Below are 15895 nucleotides of genomic sequence, written 5' to 3' on the forward strand. Positions count from 1 at the left end.
TAAACAAAAGAAAAAGCTGCAGCGCACTGTATAGGATGCAGGCAATGTTTATTTCAATAAACAACTTGTTGTGTACGATAAGACCACCTCTGATAGAAAAAGGGACCTGACACGGCCCGTGTTTCGATCAACACATCTTCAGGGGTCCCTAAGATGGTGGTAAGGGAGATGGAGATGTATCCGCAACAATTTTTGCCTGATCTATGTGTTGGGGTCTTGAGTAAGGTGTATCACAGACAAAAATTGTTGCGGATACATCTCCATCTCCCTTACCATCATCTTAGGGACCCCTGATGAAGACGTGTTGATTGAAATATGGGCCGTGTCAGGTCCCTTTACCTACCAACGGTGGTCTTATTGTACGCAACAAGTTGTTTATTGAAATAAACATTACCTGCATCCTGTACAGTGTGCTGCAGGATTAAAATCAGACCAGTATTTTATCTGACCTCCGAGCTCATCTAGTCTAGATAGAAGGAAACACATGAAAAATAGCAAGAGGCTATGAATTTGGCCTAGATTTTTCTTGCTATGGTTTTTCCTTCTTTATAATTGCTAAGAGCAAACATGTTTTATATTTGTGAACTGTTTTTGGTTATTTAGGCTTTATCGATGCTTTGTTCTGCAGATTGGTATAAACCCGGGCTTAATGGCAGCCTACAAAGGGCATCATTATCCTGGACCTGGAAATCACTTCTGTAAGCTTTTATCTTTTTCTTTAATATATTTTCTCAGTAAAATAAATGCAGTAGATTCTTCCCCCCCCCCCCCCCCCCCAATATTCTGGGTGGCCAGCAAATTTAAAATTACTGACTGCCAAGGGCTGAATCTGGGCCACCAACATTGCATATCCAGATTTGCAATGGACCTGGAAGCTATGTGGTATCGGCTAATATTCTGTGCTAGTAGTTAAGCGAATGAAGATAGGACTTCTTTTTATTTGGTCCTGTCTGCCCAGTTAACTGTGCATGGACACCAGCACTGAATATAACCCTGCTTGCATCTGTGTAACTTCAAGTCTACCCCAGCTGCGTGCCTGGACCATCCTGGCAGTGCATAGATTACACCAAGGTGGTCAGAGCTGATATTCAGCAGCATTAGTTGGTTTAGTGCCACTGAATTACACAGGTCAGCACATTCAGTATGATTTAAGAGGGCTGAAACTTCACCTGTCCACTTAAACCATGCTGAATGTTGATTGCTTTGCTTTTAACATGAGGAAAGGACTTTCAAACAGAGCTAATTTTTAACTTAAATTAAGAAAACTGTTAAAAACAACAAAAAAAATCTACTTAAGTTAGCCTTAGATGCTGAATTGCTCACCCAATGTCTGATCCTGAGTGTTCTCGGGCAGAGATTAAGCAGGCACTTTGCTCATTACTCTAAACATATTGTATAGGGCATTGGCTACATTGTCCACTCCCAAAAGAAACACTTGGGGTAAAGCGTTTTTCTCTGCAGCTGGAGTCGTGACACAGCATCTTATGGCAAGTGCACACCACAAATGAGACATCAGCTGCCGCCTTAAGACCTGAGGCTAAATCCCGAACTGCTTCTAGTGAATGAGGTCCACCCTCTGATCTTGTGCATCATTTAAGATTATTCCGCCTTTTTTAGGCTGAGTAAATAGCTGCTGAAACCTGGAGCCACTGAATACAATTTTGACATGGTCCTGGTATCCCTCAGGCATGTCTCAATGCTCTGTCATCTCAGGATGCGAAACAAGTGGACTGGGTCTTAGAACTGCTCAACAGAGAAGTGTGAGCAATGGACTTCTGCAAGGTATCTAAATTTTAATTCTCATTGGGAAACCGTGAGGACTTCATTTAGTCTGACGGTTTAAAAAGTCTATACAGGGTCGGGTCCATTCCTTGGTCTAGAGTTGCCACCGACACCTGGCTATGAACGCCTGTCTGTGACCCAGACTTCTCCCAGCCAACAGAGTTATTTATGGGAAAGCAAAGATATCCAGCCCATCGTCCCAAACTATTTGAAATTGAATGGCTCCTGTAGACCAATCCTCTGAAGTGGAAACAAGCCTTGCAGAGGAGAAACCCCCTGAGCCACCACCTGCAAAACTGCAGACGCTAAAGTTCCTTTAAACTTCAAATATGCTTCAAACATTAAACTCTCAAAATCGGTCAACTCCCCTGCGCTGGACAGTATGTGGGTGTTGGGGGGGGCATCACCAGTGGCAGGAGGGAGTGGGCATCCCTCCTATCGGGGGGGGGAGTTGTCAGGGGTTGGGTATCCCTGGCGGCAGGAAGGAGTACAGCTATTAACAGCTCAGACCTGTTGGAAAATTTTGCCCACAAATGTAGGACAGCGAGGTTAGGAAATCATCCGGTGATAATACAGAATCGCCTGGAATGCTCATTTAAATATCAATGACCCCGTTGTAATACATTTGCATGGCAGAGTCAGAGTCTGCCAGGAAGCTCAGAAAAGACTACGGTGAGCCCTTTTGAGAATTGGCTGGCAGAATACTTCCTCGCTAAACCAGCTGAAACCGGTTTAGCAACCATCAAAGGCACAGTGAGTTCTAATCTAATCTTCATTTTATATACCGAATCTACTTCCTAAGGAGCTCAACTCGGTTTACAGTTCGTTAAAAAATGAAACATAACAAGTAAAAACTGTGGGATAAAAACAGAAATTGCTTAGAATAGATAGATGGAAAAAGTTAGAAAAAAAGTATGTTAAATTGCTTAAATTTACTATTCGACAGCTAAAATCAAATTGTGAAAACATCCAGGTTCTGAAAATCTTCCCCTCAGTGCTGAAATCTGGATTTTAGCAGTGACTTGCTCCACTGTCTGGATAGCTGTGGTAATTTCTATTCAGATAGCTAGCTTTATCTGGATAATTAGCTGATTAGTGAATGGCCAGATAATTCTGGGGATTGCTCTTACTCTGTCCACAAACCACTCCAGTGCTGGAAATCAATGATTGGCTACCCAGATAGTTGGCTTTGAATGTCAGGTTTTATGAATTAATTTTTTGTTGTCTATACAAAAAATATGTACTGTCCAAATTACCGGGGAAGGCTGAGCTAGCTGATGTGGCTGCACAAAGCATTTTATGACTGACCTATGGAGGAGTGTGTGGTGCAGTGGTTGGAGCTACAGCCTCAGCACCCTGGGGTTGTGGGTTCAAACCCTGCGCTGCTCCTTGTGACCCTGGGCAAGTCACTTAGTCCTCCATAGCCTCAGGTATGTTAGATAGATTGTGAGTCCACCAGGACAGATAGGGAAAATACTTGAGTACCCGGTTGTAAAACCGCTTAGATAATCTTGATAGGCGGTATATAAAAACCTAATTAAAAAAAAAAAAAAACATTGGTTTTTGCAGACACATAACCAGAACCATTTGGGGGAATGATTTTGTTTTTATTTTATATTGACACTTTTATTGTGGTGATCTGGAAAGTTTCAGAACAAAGGTAACTAAAGTTTTTGTTTCCCACTCACAGGGAAGTGCCTTTTCTTGTCAGGATTAAGTGACCAACAGCTGAATCATCTGGATGATCATACATTGCCTGCAAAGTATGGAATTGGATTTACCAACATGGTAGAAAGGACAACCCCAGGAATCAAAGAGCTCTCCAGGTGATGGGGACTGCATGTGGCATCTGTGCCCAGCCCACACCATGATTTTGCACTATACTAAATACTTTTGTTTAATATTTGTTTGTAGCAAAGAGTTTCGGGAAGGAGGACGAGTTCTCATGCATAAACTGCAGAAGTATAAACCCCGAATAGCAGTTTTTAATGGAAAATGTAAGGTTCCTAATAGTTTTAGTCATTTCTTTTCCTTTAGAAAATTTCACTTTTCTGATGATCTGTCTGTTTCATTTAAGGTATCTATGAAATTTTTAGTAAAGAGATTTTTGGTGTGAAGATTAAAAAATTTGAATTTGGGCTGCAGCCACACAAGGTTCCAGACACAGAAACTGTAAGTACTTGTAAAAACCTGGGGAAGTTATAGGCTTGCAGCTTTACAGCATCCTGTTACGACAGTATATTTATCTCCACGGATTATCACAGCGCTTTTGGATGTTCAGTTCCAGCCCTCAAGTCCGCAGACCAGTCTGGTTCTGTTACTAACTGCACTGTGCAAATTTAAACTGAATGAGGTGTGTGCTGATATCCAGAATAAAAATATTCATGAGAGATCCTGAAAACAGAAGCTGTTTTATGGCCTTTTGCCCACGATACAGTACTTACGTTTGTATATTGGTACAGCCATATGAACACAGAATTGCAGCAGAAAAGTGGAAAGTTATTATGAGTCTGCCTTGTCTATAGAAAGACTAATCTTATTATTTTATTTTTTTTTGTAATTCTTTATTCATTTTTTACATCAAGTGTACAATTAATAAAACATTTAAGATTAAATACACTTGAATTTTCTTAATATATTCAGATACATAAGTTTATTCCCTTCCCAACCACCCATTTATATTTATATATTTTTTTTTTTGATTAAAAAATAAGGAAGACTAATCTTAAATAATTTAAATTGGGGAAAAAAAATCAACAAACTGTATTTTGGTTGGTTTTGGGGTTTGTTTGTGTTTTTTTTTTAAATCAGGTACAGTAGTGGACTGCTGCTTTTAATATGTATGTTCAGTTTCATAATTCCAGCTATCCTAAAGATTAGTTGGTTTTAAAGCTCTTTCTCCAGTTGTTCATTTAGTTATAGTGGTATACTTTTTGGAAGGGTATGTTAAGAGCTCAAAATAGTTTCTTCCTTATTGTCCAGATCAGACTAGCCCAGACAAGTGGATTATGTTCACCTTCTAGCAGATGAAGCCAGAGAAAAATATCTCAGTGTTGACTTCATTCCCTTTACAGGGGCTGGCACTGCTTTCAGCTCCTTGGTATTTCTCTGGCTTAAGCAGTGGTCTTTAAGGTATTGATTTCTGGAAGTGTCAAGAAGATGGTCACCTCGGACCACAACAACAGAAGTTGGCAGGTCGCAGAGAGCCAGCTAGCTTTGTCAGAGCATGATTCCCTCTAGGCATTTAGAATATTGCCCTTGTTCTGTTGCCTAGGTGTGAGTTTGCAGGTCTGGAAGTTTGACAATGTAGGTTTTGGAGTTCTGAGAGTTATCATGGCTTCTCTTATTTCATCTGCATCCCACTTATGTGGGGTGGTCTGGCATGGATCATAGGAAGGAAAAATTTGGATTGTCTTTTTTTAAATTTGTTTGGGGTGGGGTTTTTTTTTTTTGTTTTGTTTTTGCTTGAGTCCGGCCAGCCCAGTCCAGAACCCACGTATGGAAGCTAAGGCAGTCAAGGGTTCTCAGTCTGATAAGATAAGTGTGACTATGTTGTAGTTCACTGTGATCGTGAACTGATGGTTTTTGAAAATTGGAAACCCAAAACATAAGAATTGTCTTTAGTAGTCTTTATTATAAGAAGCTGAAGGGAGCTATAACGGGAGTGGAATCAGCTCTGAGCTGGATTTTGTTTGGCTCCATTTATTGGCAGGGGCACATAATCTACACATCTGAGCTAGTCTGAGAGGTCTCAAGGAAAGGAAAATAGTCCACATTTCCCCATGTTTTGCATATATTGCACTGTGGAAGAAAGTGTTCTGCTATCAGAAGTACATTAAAAAAATAATAATAATCATATAATATATACAGTGCTCCCCTGGTCACTCACGGTTGGTGATTTGCAGTTCCGGTCATTCGTGGTATTTTCTGACCACGAATGACCGGGCAGGAGAGGGCAGCCGGAGCGCTGGCGAGTGAAGGAAATCATTCGCACCTCTTCCTGCACTAAAGTCAGGCCTCACCAATCGGGAGCTGCGTGTCAAATTAACACCATGAATTAAGAATGCCTTAGACTCAATGTGATCATCTTTGTCATATGCTCAGAGACATGAAGCTCTTCAAGGGATGTTAACCCTAATGAAGAACTTACCACCCAATCATTGCATATGTAAACACTTGAATTTGTTCATAACTTCACTTGTGAAAAACCAAAGAAACAATAAAAAAATAAGCACTTATCTTAAAGGTGTTTTTGAAGGGACCCACTACATATAATTTGATTATTTTATTAACTTATTGTACTCTTTTTGTAGTGCATTATAACAGATTACAATTCTATTAACAACATAAATATCATGTAATCTTCATTCCCACGCCCACAGACCTTATTTTTACTTGATCACAAACAGCTGTACAGTAATAGAGACCGCAAAATTATGTCTGCTCCAGGCAGGAGGGCAGTTATTGAAGAAACAGAAAAGTAAATAATAATAATTTTTTTTAATTTTTATACTGCAGTACCTCTTGGTTCTATGTGGTTAACAATAATGAAAAGCTGAACCAAAACAGCAATAGTAAAGCAATAGCATTAAAATTAATGATTACATTGGGTAAATTTGTCAAAAAGATAAGTTTTTAACATTTTTCCTAAAGGTTTGGTAGGAATTAGAAGCCACAATCAAACCACTTAGGGCTCCTTTTATGAAACCACGTTAGTGGTTCAACGCGCATAATAGCTCGCGCTAAACCGCCGGCCGCACTAGCCACTACCGTCTCCTCTTGAGCAGGTGGTAGTTTTTTTGCTAGCATGGGGGTTAGCGCGTGATAAAACATCATGGTGCGATAAAGCTGCTAATGCGGCTTCGTAAAAGGAGCCCTAACGTTTTATTCCATTTGCCAGCTTGGAAAGATAGAGTTCTTTCAAGAAATCTCATGCATCCTTTTAAGGATGGAAAAGAGAAAAAAGAACAGCCATGTTTACGGCATTCATTACCTGAAAGTCTGAAATGTTTCAACATATAACATGGTGCATTTCCAAAGAGTCTTATAACTGATACAAGCAAATTTGAAAAGTATTCTCTCTTCAACAGGAAGCCAATGCAGTTTCCTAAGATAAGGTGTTATGTGTTCAGATTTCTTCAAATTATAGATCGGACGAACCACCGTATTTTGGACAACTCTCATCTTCCTAATAGTTTTCTTAAAGGAGCCCAAATAGACAAAATTACAATAATATACTGTTTCCCTAAAAATAAGACATTGTCTTGTATTAATTTTGGGCCCCAAAATTTTACTAGGTTTTATTTTCAGGGTAGGTCTTCTCTTTTTTCAAGTACAATTATCATCTCTCCCTTCCTCCCCTCCACCCCAATTTTTCCTTTCCTCCCCTCTCACCCATCCCCTTGTGCCTTCCCTCCCATCCCATCCCTTGTGCAGCAGAACCCTTGTACAGCTTCAATTCCTCCCATCCCAAGCCCCCTTGCAACATCTTTCTATTCCCTCCTTGCACAGCCGAACCTCCGCTGACACTTCCATCTCTCCCTCCCATTAGAACGCCGCCAACCACAGGACCACAGCATCGGCAAAAATCTAATCAGGCTGCTTTGCGGCCTTCTCTTCTCCCTTTCTTGATGCTTCTTTATCACATGAGTGATGATGTCATCAGCAACGCGGCACTTGGACGCCCGAGAGGGAGAAGAGAAGGCCGCAAAGTAGCCTGATTAGATTTTTGCCGATGCTGCCGTGTGCAAGGTATATCGGTCTTGTGGTCAGCGGCGTTCTAATGGGAGGGAGAGATGGAAATGTCAGTGGGGGTTTGGCTGTGCGGTGGAGGAGGGCACGGTGGGAAGCGTTGCTGCTGGCGACTAGGGCTTATTTTTGTGGGTAGGGCTTATATTAAGACCTACCCCGAAAATCTTATTTTCGACTAGGGCTTATTTTCGGGGTAGGTGAAATCAAAATACGATTTAATAGTATGGCATTTCCAGAGAACAAAAAAGGCTACAGCACTCTCACTTTTACTGCAATGTCTGTTGCCATTATTAAGACTTGTAATCAGTTTTACAAATCCACTGTTGGCAGTTTTTGTTCTTCTTTCGTTTCCTTGGTGTTTATTTGCTGTCTTGTTTCTTCTAAAGCTCTGCTATGTTATGCCATCATCCAGTGCAAGATGTGCTCAGTTTCCTCGGGCACAGGATAAGGTTCACCATTACATCAAGTTGAAAGACTTGCGGGACCAGATGAAGGGTATTAGGCCCAGCAGAGAGGTGCAGGAGGTGAACTACTCCTTTGATTTACAGCTAGCACAAGGTAGGTTTGCTCCTGGTTATTCATTTATATCTGGCTCTTATAAAAAAAATACTACTATTCCTTCTAAAACAATAATAAATATGTGTGAAATCTAGTTTTTTAATTTAAGGGAAAAGACTTCAAGTGCTCACAGCTGTCTGGAATTAGAACTTGTCTTAGCAGACTAGCTGTATGTGAGCTATCACTAGTCAAAAACCCTTGTTTTTATCTATTGATAAAAGTTTTTTTATTATTTTTGTTTTTTTATCTTTAATCTATTGATAAAAGATTTTTACTATTTTTGTTTTTTCTTGTTGTTTTTTATTTTGAATTCTTCATTTCAACTGCTACTTAATTTCAATATGTTGCTTAAAAGTATCAATTCAGTATGATTGTAGTAAAGGGAACCTCAACCAAAGAAGATTAACACTTAGCTTGGATATTTTGCTGTCCAAGCTGGAAAGGTAGGAAGGTGCTCAACGGAGCGTCACCGTTTCACTCTTTAACATTTGCAGAGCTTCATCAGGAGATTAATACCCTTGTGTTCTACAGCTGTGTGAATTACTTCCTCTGCTAGGGATACAGGTCTGCATAGACCGTGGCGTAGTTCAAAATATAAATCCTGCCATTCAGAGTTTCTTGCTGTGGTGGTATTGTAGGATGTAAAATGTTACTATAAAGGACAAACAGTGAACTGAAAAGCACCACGTGAAATGCACAAAGTGTTTCTCTTGCTCTGCATCCTCTGTGCATCATTGCATGACACTGATTTGGCTGAAACTCCATTTAAGAGTGCTGCTCTGTAAATTTATATTGTACGTGTACTAGATAACTAACAAATATTAGTAAAAGTGACAGCTAAGATCATATTAAGTGCAGAGATGACAAATACATGAAATAAGAATTTAAATATATAGGAGAGTGAGATCTATGTAGGTTAGCAAAACACAACTACCATGTTTCCTTGAAAATAAGAAACTGTTTTGTATTAATTTTGGGCCCAAAAAAGGCACTAGGTCTTATTTTTGGGGTAGGTCTTCTTTTTTTCATGTATAATGATCATCTCTCCCTTCCTCTCTTCCACCCCAATTCTTCCTATTTCCTTTCTCTCCCCCACATGTGCAGCATCTTTCCTTCCCTCTCACCCATCCCCTTGTGCAGAAGAACTTTTGCAGCTTGTATCCCTCCCTCCCTCCCATCCCTTATGCAGCAGTACCCTTGAGCTTCTATCCCTCCCATCCCTTGTGTAGCAGAGCCCTTGCAGCTTGTATCCCTCCATCCCCCGACCCTTCCTTCTCTCCCGCCGACCACGAGACCAAAATACTGTACTTTGTAATAAATGACAGCCTTGCAGCAATGTAGACAGGCTGCTTTGCGGCCTTCTCCTGCCCGGCTGCATGTGCTGCGTTGCTGATGACATCAGTGATGCGGCAGAGGAACGCCCGGACAGGAGAAGGCCATGAAGCAGCCTGTTTACATTGCTGTGACACTGCTGTTTGTTACAAGGTACACTATTTCGGTCTTGCAGTCGGCGGGAGAGATGGAAGGGCTGGCAGGAGGTGAGCAGGGAAGCGCTATTGCCGGCGATTAGGCCTTATATTAAGACCTACCCCAAAAATCATGCTAGGGCTTATTTTCAGGTTAGGTCTTATTTTTGAGGAAACACGGGAGTAAGAGAGTGCATTCCAGAGACATTGCACAGAGGCATGCTTCCCTGCATTCATCTTTCCAGACCCATTAATCCCAGATAATACATCAGCAGTATGGACAGAGGTTTCAAACAGCAGTGGCATTAATTTCTGCCTCTTAACCAGCTCTCCAGTAAGAGTAGCAATAGGAATGTGGGATTTTGTTGTAGCACAGATTAATGCTGCTCAGCATACTCTCATATGACACTTCCTTTTCCCGACGCACAACATTTGTGACTGCACATGCCCATAGATGCTCATCTTTACTACAGGCAGATGAACAGATGCATCCTCCTAGGCAAGCTAGAAGCTGCCTACATTCAAATAATGTCCCACTTAATCACTAGGCGAACAAGGCAGTCACCTAAGGTAGCGTCTTCAGAAGGGGGCAGCAGTGAAGAGCAGCTATAGTCAAACCAAAATAATAGGTACTTACAGCCACACAAACTAAAACTACTAGCACTAGCAGTGAGGATGGGCATTGATCCAGCTGAATTATCAGATTAGGAATATTTCAGAATTTTGAGTGTTAGGGTGATCATATGTGTTGCACTTAATTATCTGCATTTGGGGGGGGGGAAGTGAACTAGAGGCCCAAAAGATTATTTATTTAAAAAATGAAACACAGCAGTGCAGGAATACACAGTGAATTTCAGCAACAGCAGTTGGTACACTTAATTAAAAAACAAAGCAGTTTGTAACTTTATTACATAATATAAGCACTTCCCCTGAAGAAGCCGTCCTGGAGTGAAACAGACAGGCCATAGTTCCGTCAGGAGCAAGATAAGTGCTTTATTAACTATTAAAATATTTGATGATTAAAGTCAAAATATTTTCAATTAATTTGATGGTTAAAGTCAAAATATTTTCAATTTTGCATACTGCTAGTAAAAAGACTGCATTTATAAATGATCTGCACATACATATATAATTTGAACAAAGAAAAAAGATAACCAGTTTTTTGTCAAGCCCCTTTAAAGTGTTTTTATCGATTAGTATTTCAAATACTTGGGCGTTTCAGTTTGGCTATGATATAAAATAAATATCAGTAGCAATACAAAACAGACACAATCATATCACAAGTTTTACATTTAATTATCTGAATCTCGTGGGTGGGGAGGGGAGGGAACTAGAGGCCCAAAAGATTATTTATTTAAAAAATGTCTCACCTGCTTAAACCTAAACAGTTTACAAAATACAATCTTAGATATGACATGACACATACATACATAATAGGAGAGGGTACAAGATTGAAGGTTTGCTGAGGAGCTCTGCTACTATCTGTACTTTCTGAAATTGTTTCTTAAACCCAGGTAGTTGTAAGTGTTACTTCATATGTGAATTTGTCTATTCTAGTGCTGTCTTTAATCAGCTGTTAATTTTGCATTTTTTTTGCATTGTGTTGCTTAGTGGATTATTACTTATGACTGCATATTGTTGTTCTTAGAGGATGCCAAGAAAATGGCTGTGAAGGAGGAGCAGCATGATCCGGGTTATGATGCAGCTTATGGTGAAAACCCCACAGTTGGAGAAAGTGGACTATGCAACTTCCCATCCGATAGCTCAGGTAGAACACTTTGGGCCTGATTCTTTAAACTGTGTCCTGATTGCAGGCAGCGGTAAGCGTCCTACCGCCATATGGCAACCAATCGGGACGCACGTTTTTAAAAACAATTGTGCGAGGAAGGATGCCTATATTGTGTCTAAAGAGACGCGTAGGGACACTTAAGCACACCCAAGGTGGGCCGTGGGCATGGTTTCACCCGGAAGTGGCCTTGGACGTGCTTAAGCATCCCTATGCAAAATGCTGGCCTACATTTAAGGCGTCTGTTTAGTAATGTAGACGTGATTCTGTAAAGAGCGCTGATGCATGATTGTCATGCGATTTGGCAGCTGCCGATATTGACATCCTTTACAAAAACGGGCCCTTTATATGCATTTGCTATTCTTTATCTATCTTCTTAGCTCCTTGTCTGTTAATATTTCACTGTTTTCCCTTTCTGTTGTATTTTTGCCCTTACAAATGGTGTTGTTTTAGTTTCTTTTTAACTTTACCTAACTTGTTTTGAGATCCTATGATAATTTACATAAAAAATTAAGAGGCTATCTTAATGTGTTTTATGCCATTTATAAGAATATAACAATCTGAGAGTTGCTTCTTTACTATTTAAGTCTACCTAAGGTTTCCCAAACCTATCCTTGTGACCCCCATAGCCAGTCAGGTTTTCAGGATATCCATAAGGTAAAATGTGCATATACTTGGATTTTAATGCATATAAATTTACCTTATACATGCTTATTATAGATATCCTGAAAACTTGATTGGCTATGGAGTCAGCATAAAAAGTTTAGGAAGCCTCCTGAATATCTTTTGGCTGAAAGTGACACATGAATGTAACTCTCTAGCTGTTTCTCTTACATGTGATTTTTTTTGTTTGTTTGTTTGTTATTATCCACTATAATAAAACCCTTAGCGCGCATGCACACTTCAACCTCCGTGCGTCCGTGCTTCGTGATTCATGCGGCACATGCCTCAGCTGATTTCCTGCCCCAATCTGCCACTGCCGGGACGCCTCTTCTTTGCACCTCTGGACCAGCAGCCGCGGTTTCATCAAGCAGCCACGGAGCATTTGCTAGGCCGGCCCACTTCGATAATGCAAAGTGGGCCGGCCTAGCGGATGCTGGATAGGGAGCAGGGAAGGGAGAAGGGGTACTACTGGACAGGGGGGGAGTAAAAGGAAGGGAGAAGGGCTACTGCTGGACAGGGGGAACAAGAATGGGGTTCTGCTGCACAGGGGGGAGGTAAAAGGAAGGGAGAAAGGCTACTGCTGGACAGGGGGGAGCAGTGAATGGGGTGTTGCTGGACAGGGGGGAGCAGTGAATGGGGTGTTGCTGGACAGGGGGAAGATAAAAGAAAGGGAGAAGGGCTACTGCTGGACAGAGGGAGCAGGGAAGGGGTGCTGCTGGACAGGGGGGAGGTAAAAGGAAGGGAGAAAGGCTACTGCTGGACATGGGGGAGCAGTGAATGGGGTGTTGCTGGACAGGGGGGAAGATAAAAGGAAGGGAGAAGGGCTACTGCTGTACAGGAGGAGCAGGGAAGGGGTGCTGCTGGACAGGGGGAAGAGACAGAAAGAAAGACAGGCAGGGGGCAGGGAGAAAGACAGACTGGGGGAGAGAGAAAGAGAGACAGGGGGCAGGGAGAGAGACAGAAAGAAAGACAGACAGGGGGCCAGGGAGAGAGACAGAAAGAAATGGGGCAGGGAGACAGACAGAGAGAAAGAAAGAAATGCCTAAGTCTACATATCTATTCTGGCACCTGTTAATGTAACGGGCTAAAAAACTAGTTTCTCTATATTTTTGATGGAGATGGTATATTTAGATTTTAGCAAAGCTTTTGACAGCATCTAATAAGTAAACTGCATGTCCTCGGTATGGGCCCCAGAGTGATGGACTGGATCAGGAAATGATTGAGTAGAAGGTGACCGAGGATAGTGACATAGAAACATAGAAAATGACGGCAGAAAAGGGCCACGGCCCATCTAGTCTGCCCACACTAATGGCCTACCCCCTAACTACCTCCATGAAGAGATCCCACATGCCAATCCCATCTTTTCTTAAAATCTGGCACGCTGCTGGCCTCAATTACCTGTTGTGGAAGATTATTCCAGCGGTCAACCACCCTTTCGGTGAAGAAATATTTTCTGGTGTCGCCATGAAATTTCCCACCCCTGATTTTCAACGGATGCCCTCTTGTTGCCGTGGGTCCTTTAAGGAAAAAGAGATCCTCTTCCACCTTGATACGGCCCGTGACATATTTGAATGTCTCAATCATGTTTCCCCTCTCTCTGCGTTCCTCGAGTGAGTACAGCTGCAACTTACCCAGTCGTTCCTCATACGGGAGATCCTTGAGTCCTGAGACCATCCTGGTGGCCATTCGCTGAACCGACTCAACTCTCCGCACATCTTTTTGATAATGCAGCCTCCAGAATTGTACACTGTATTCCAGATGGGGTCTCACCATGGATCTGTACAACGGCATTATGACCTCGGGCTTACGGCTGACGAAACTTCTACGGATACAGCCCATGATTTGTCTAGCCCTGGATGAAGCTTTCTCCACCTGATTGGCAGTCTTCATGTCTTCGCTAATAATCACCCCCAAGTCATGTTCTGCTACAGTCCTTGCTAGGATCTCACCATTTAGGGTGTAAGTCCTGCATGGATTTTTGCCGCCAAAGTGCATGACCTTGCATTTTTTGGCATTGAAACTTAGTTTCCAAGTCTTTGACCAATGCTCCAACAAAGATTTTTCTGAGGAAAGGGATATTGCCAATACGGAGCCTCAAGGTTCTGTTCTTGGACCTGTTCTTTTTAACATTTTTGTGGTGAAGTTTGAAGAATGGTATGAAATTTGGCAGCTAAGAAATGTAAGATCATGTATTTGGGCTGCAAAAACTCAAGGAAGTGCTACAGTTTTTATTGGGGGGGGGGAGGTTGAAGAACTTTTGTGCATAAAAGATGAGCAGGACTTAGGTGTGATAGTATGTGATGATCTTAAGGTGGTCAATTAGGTTAAAAAGGTGATGGGAAAAGCTATAAGGATGCTAGGGTGCACAGGAAGAGGTGTGGTCAGTAGGAAAAAGAAGGTATTGATGCCCATGTATAAAACAGGTGAGACCTAATTTAGAATATTGTGTACAATTCTGGAAACCGCACCTCCAAAAAGATGTAAAAAGGATGGAGTCAGTACAGAGGAAGGCTACTAAAATGGTGCGTGGTCTTCCTCATAAAGTATATGGGGACAGACTTAAAGATCTCAATAAGTATAGTTTAGAGCAGTGGTCTCAAACTCATGGCCCAGAGGCCCTCGGTATGTTTATAAAACAGTTTCTTGATCATATATCTCTTTAGCTATAAATTACAATATAAATTATTAAGACTTATGTAAAAGGAAAGATTTATAAACTATAAAGAGTTTTATCTCATGCAAAATTGTCATTTCTTTAATAAGACATTAACTGTTTTTTTCTGGGGCCCTCCAAGTACCTTCAAATCCAAAATGTGGCCCTGCAAAAGGTTTGAGTTTGAGACCACTGCTCTAAGCTGAGTAGGAGTCCTCTACCTATAATCCTGCCAGTGGGAGGTGCTGTTTCACTATCACATTTCTTATAGTGAGGAACAGGCAAACTCTTCAGGACTCCAGGGAACCTACCTACCAAAGGAACAGTACATTTTAGGGGGTGAAGAACTTATGTGCATGACAGAAGAGCAGGACTTGGGTGTGATTGTATGTGATGACCTTAAGATGGTTGAAAAGGTGATGCCGAAAGCTAGAAGGATGCTAAGGACATAGGAAGAGGTATGGCCAGTAGTAAAAAGGAGGTTTTGAGGCCTCTAAAAAATGCTGGTGAGACCTCATTTAGAATATTGTGAACAATTTTGGAGGCCGCATCTTCAAAAAGATATAAAAAGGATGCAATCGGTCCAGAGGAAGGCTACTAAAATGGTGCGTGCAGCTATTCTCACTAATGGGTGGCGTGATCCAACGGAGCCCCGATGCAGGCGCTTCTTTGAAGAAAAACTTGAAGTTTCAAGTCGCCCGCACCGCGCATGCGCAAGTGCCTTCCCGCCCAGACCAGGGCACGTCTCCTCAGTTCAAATAGCTAGCAGAGAAGCCAACCCAGGGGAGGAGGGTGGGACGTGAGAATAGCTGCCTGCTGTCCCTGGATAACAACTATTACGGTAAGTAACATTGCTTTATCCCAGGACAAGCAGGCAGGTATTCTCACTAATGGGTGACCTCCAAGCTAACCAGAATGGGATGGAGGGAGAGTTGGCAACTTAGGAGAATAAATTTTGCAATACAGTTTGGCCAAACTGTCCATCCCGTCTGGAAAAAGTATCCAGACAGTAGTGTGAAGTGAAGGTATGAACCGAGGACCAATGGCAGCTTTACAAATCTCCTCAATCGGCGTTGATCTGAGGAAGGCTACAGAAGCTGCCATCGCTCTGATCTTATGGGCTGTGATTTTTCTGTCAAGGGGCAATCCAGCCTGGGCATAGCAGAATGAGATGCAAGCCGCCATCCAGTTGGAGATGGTGCGCATAGAAACAGGACGTCCCAACTTGTTCGGATC

At 41.8% G+C, this 15895-nt stretch overlaps 1 protein-coding gene across 1 annotated transcript in view; it reads left to right on the forward strand.

The window, feature by feature from the left end:
• Positions 1-15895, forward strand: part of TDG (thymine DNA glycosylase) — a 28753-nt gene that overhangs the window by 1431 nt on the left and 11427 nt on the right. The window contains exons 3-8 of the mRNA XM_033951782.1: positions 629-698; positions 3473-3608; positions 3697-3779; positions 3860-3954; positions 7920-8091; positions 11206-11325. Of these exons, the coding sequence (XP_033807673.1) occupies positions 629-698; positions 3473-3608; positions 3697-3779; positions 3860-3954; positions 7920-8091; positions 11206-11325 (676 nt within the window). The remainder of the gene's footprint in view (positions 1-628; positions 699-3472; positions 3609-3696; positions 3780-3859; positions 3955-7919; positions 8092-11205; positions 11326-15895) is intronic.

The sequence above is a fragment of the Geotrypetes seraphini genome, chromosome 7, assembly GCF_902459505.1.
Source record: "Geotrypetes seraphini chromosome 7, aGeoSer1.1, whole genome shotgun sequence".
Lineage (NCBI taxonomy): Eukaryota > Metazoa > Chordata > Amphibia > Gymnophiona > Dermophiidae > Geotrypetes > Geotrypetes seraphini.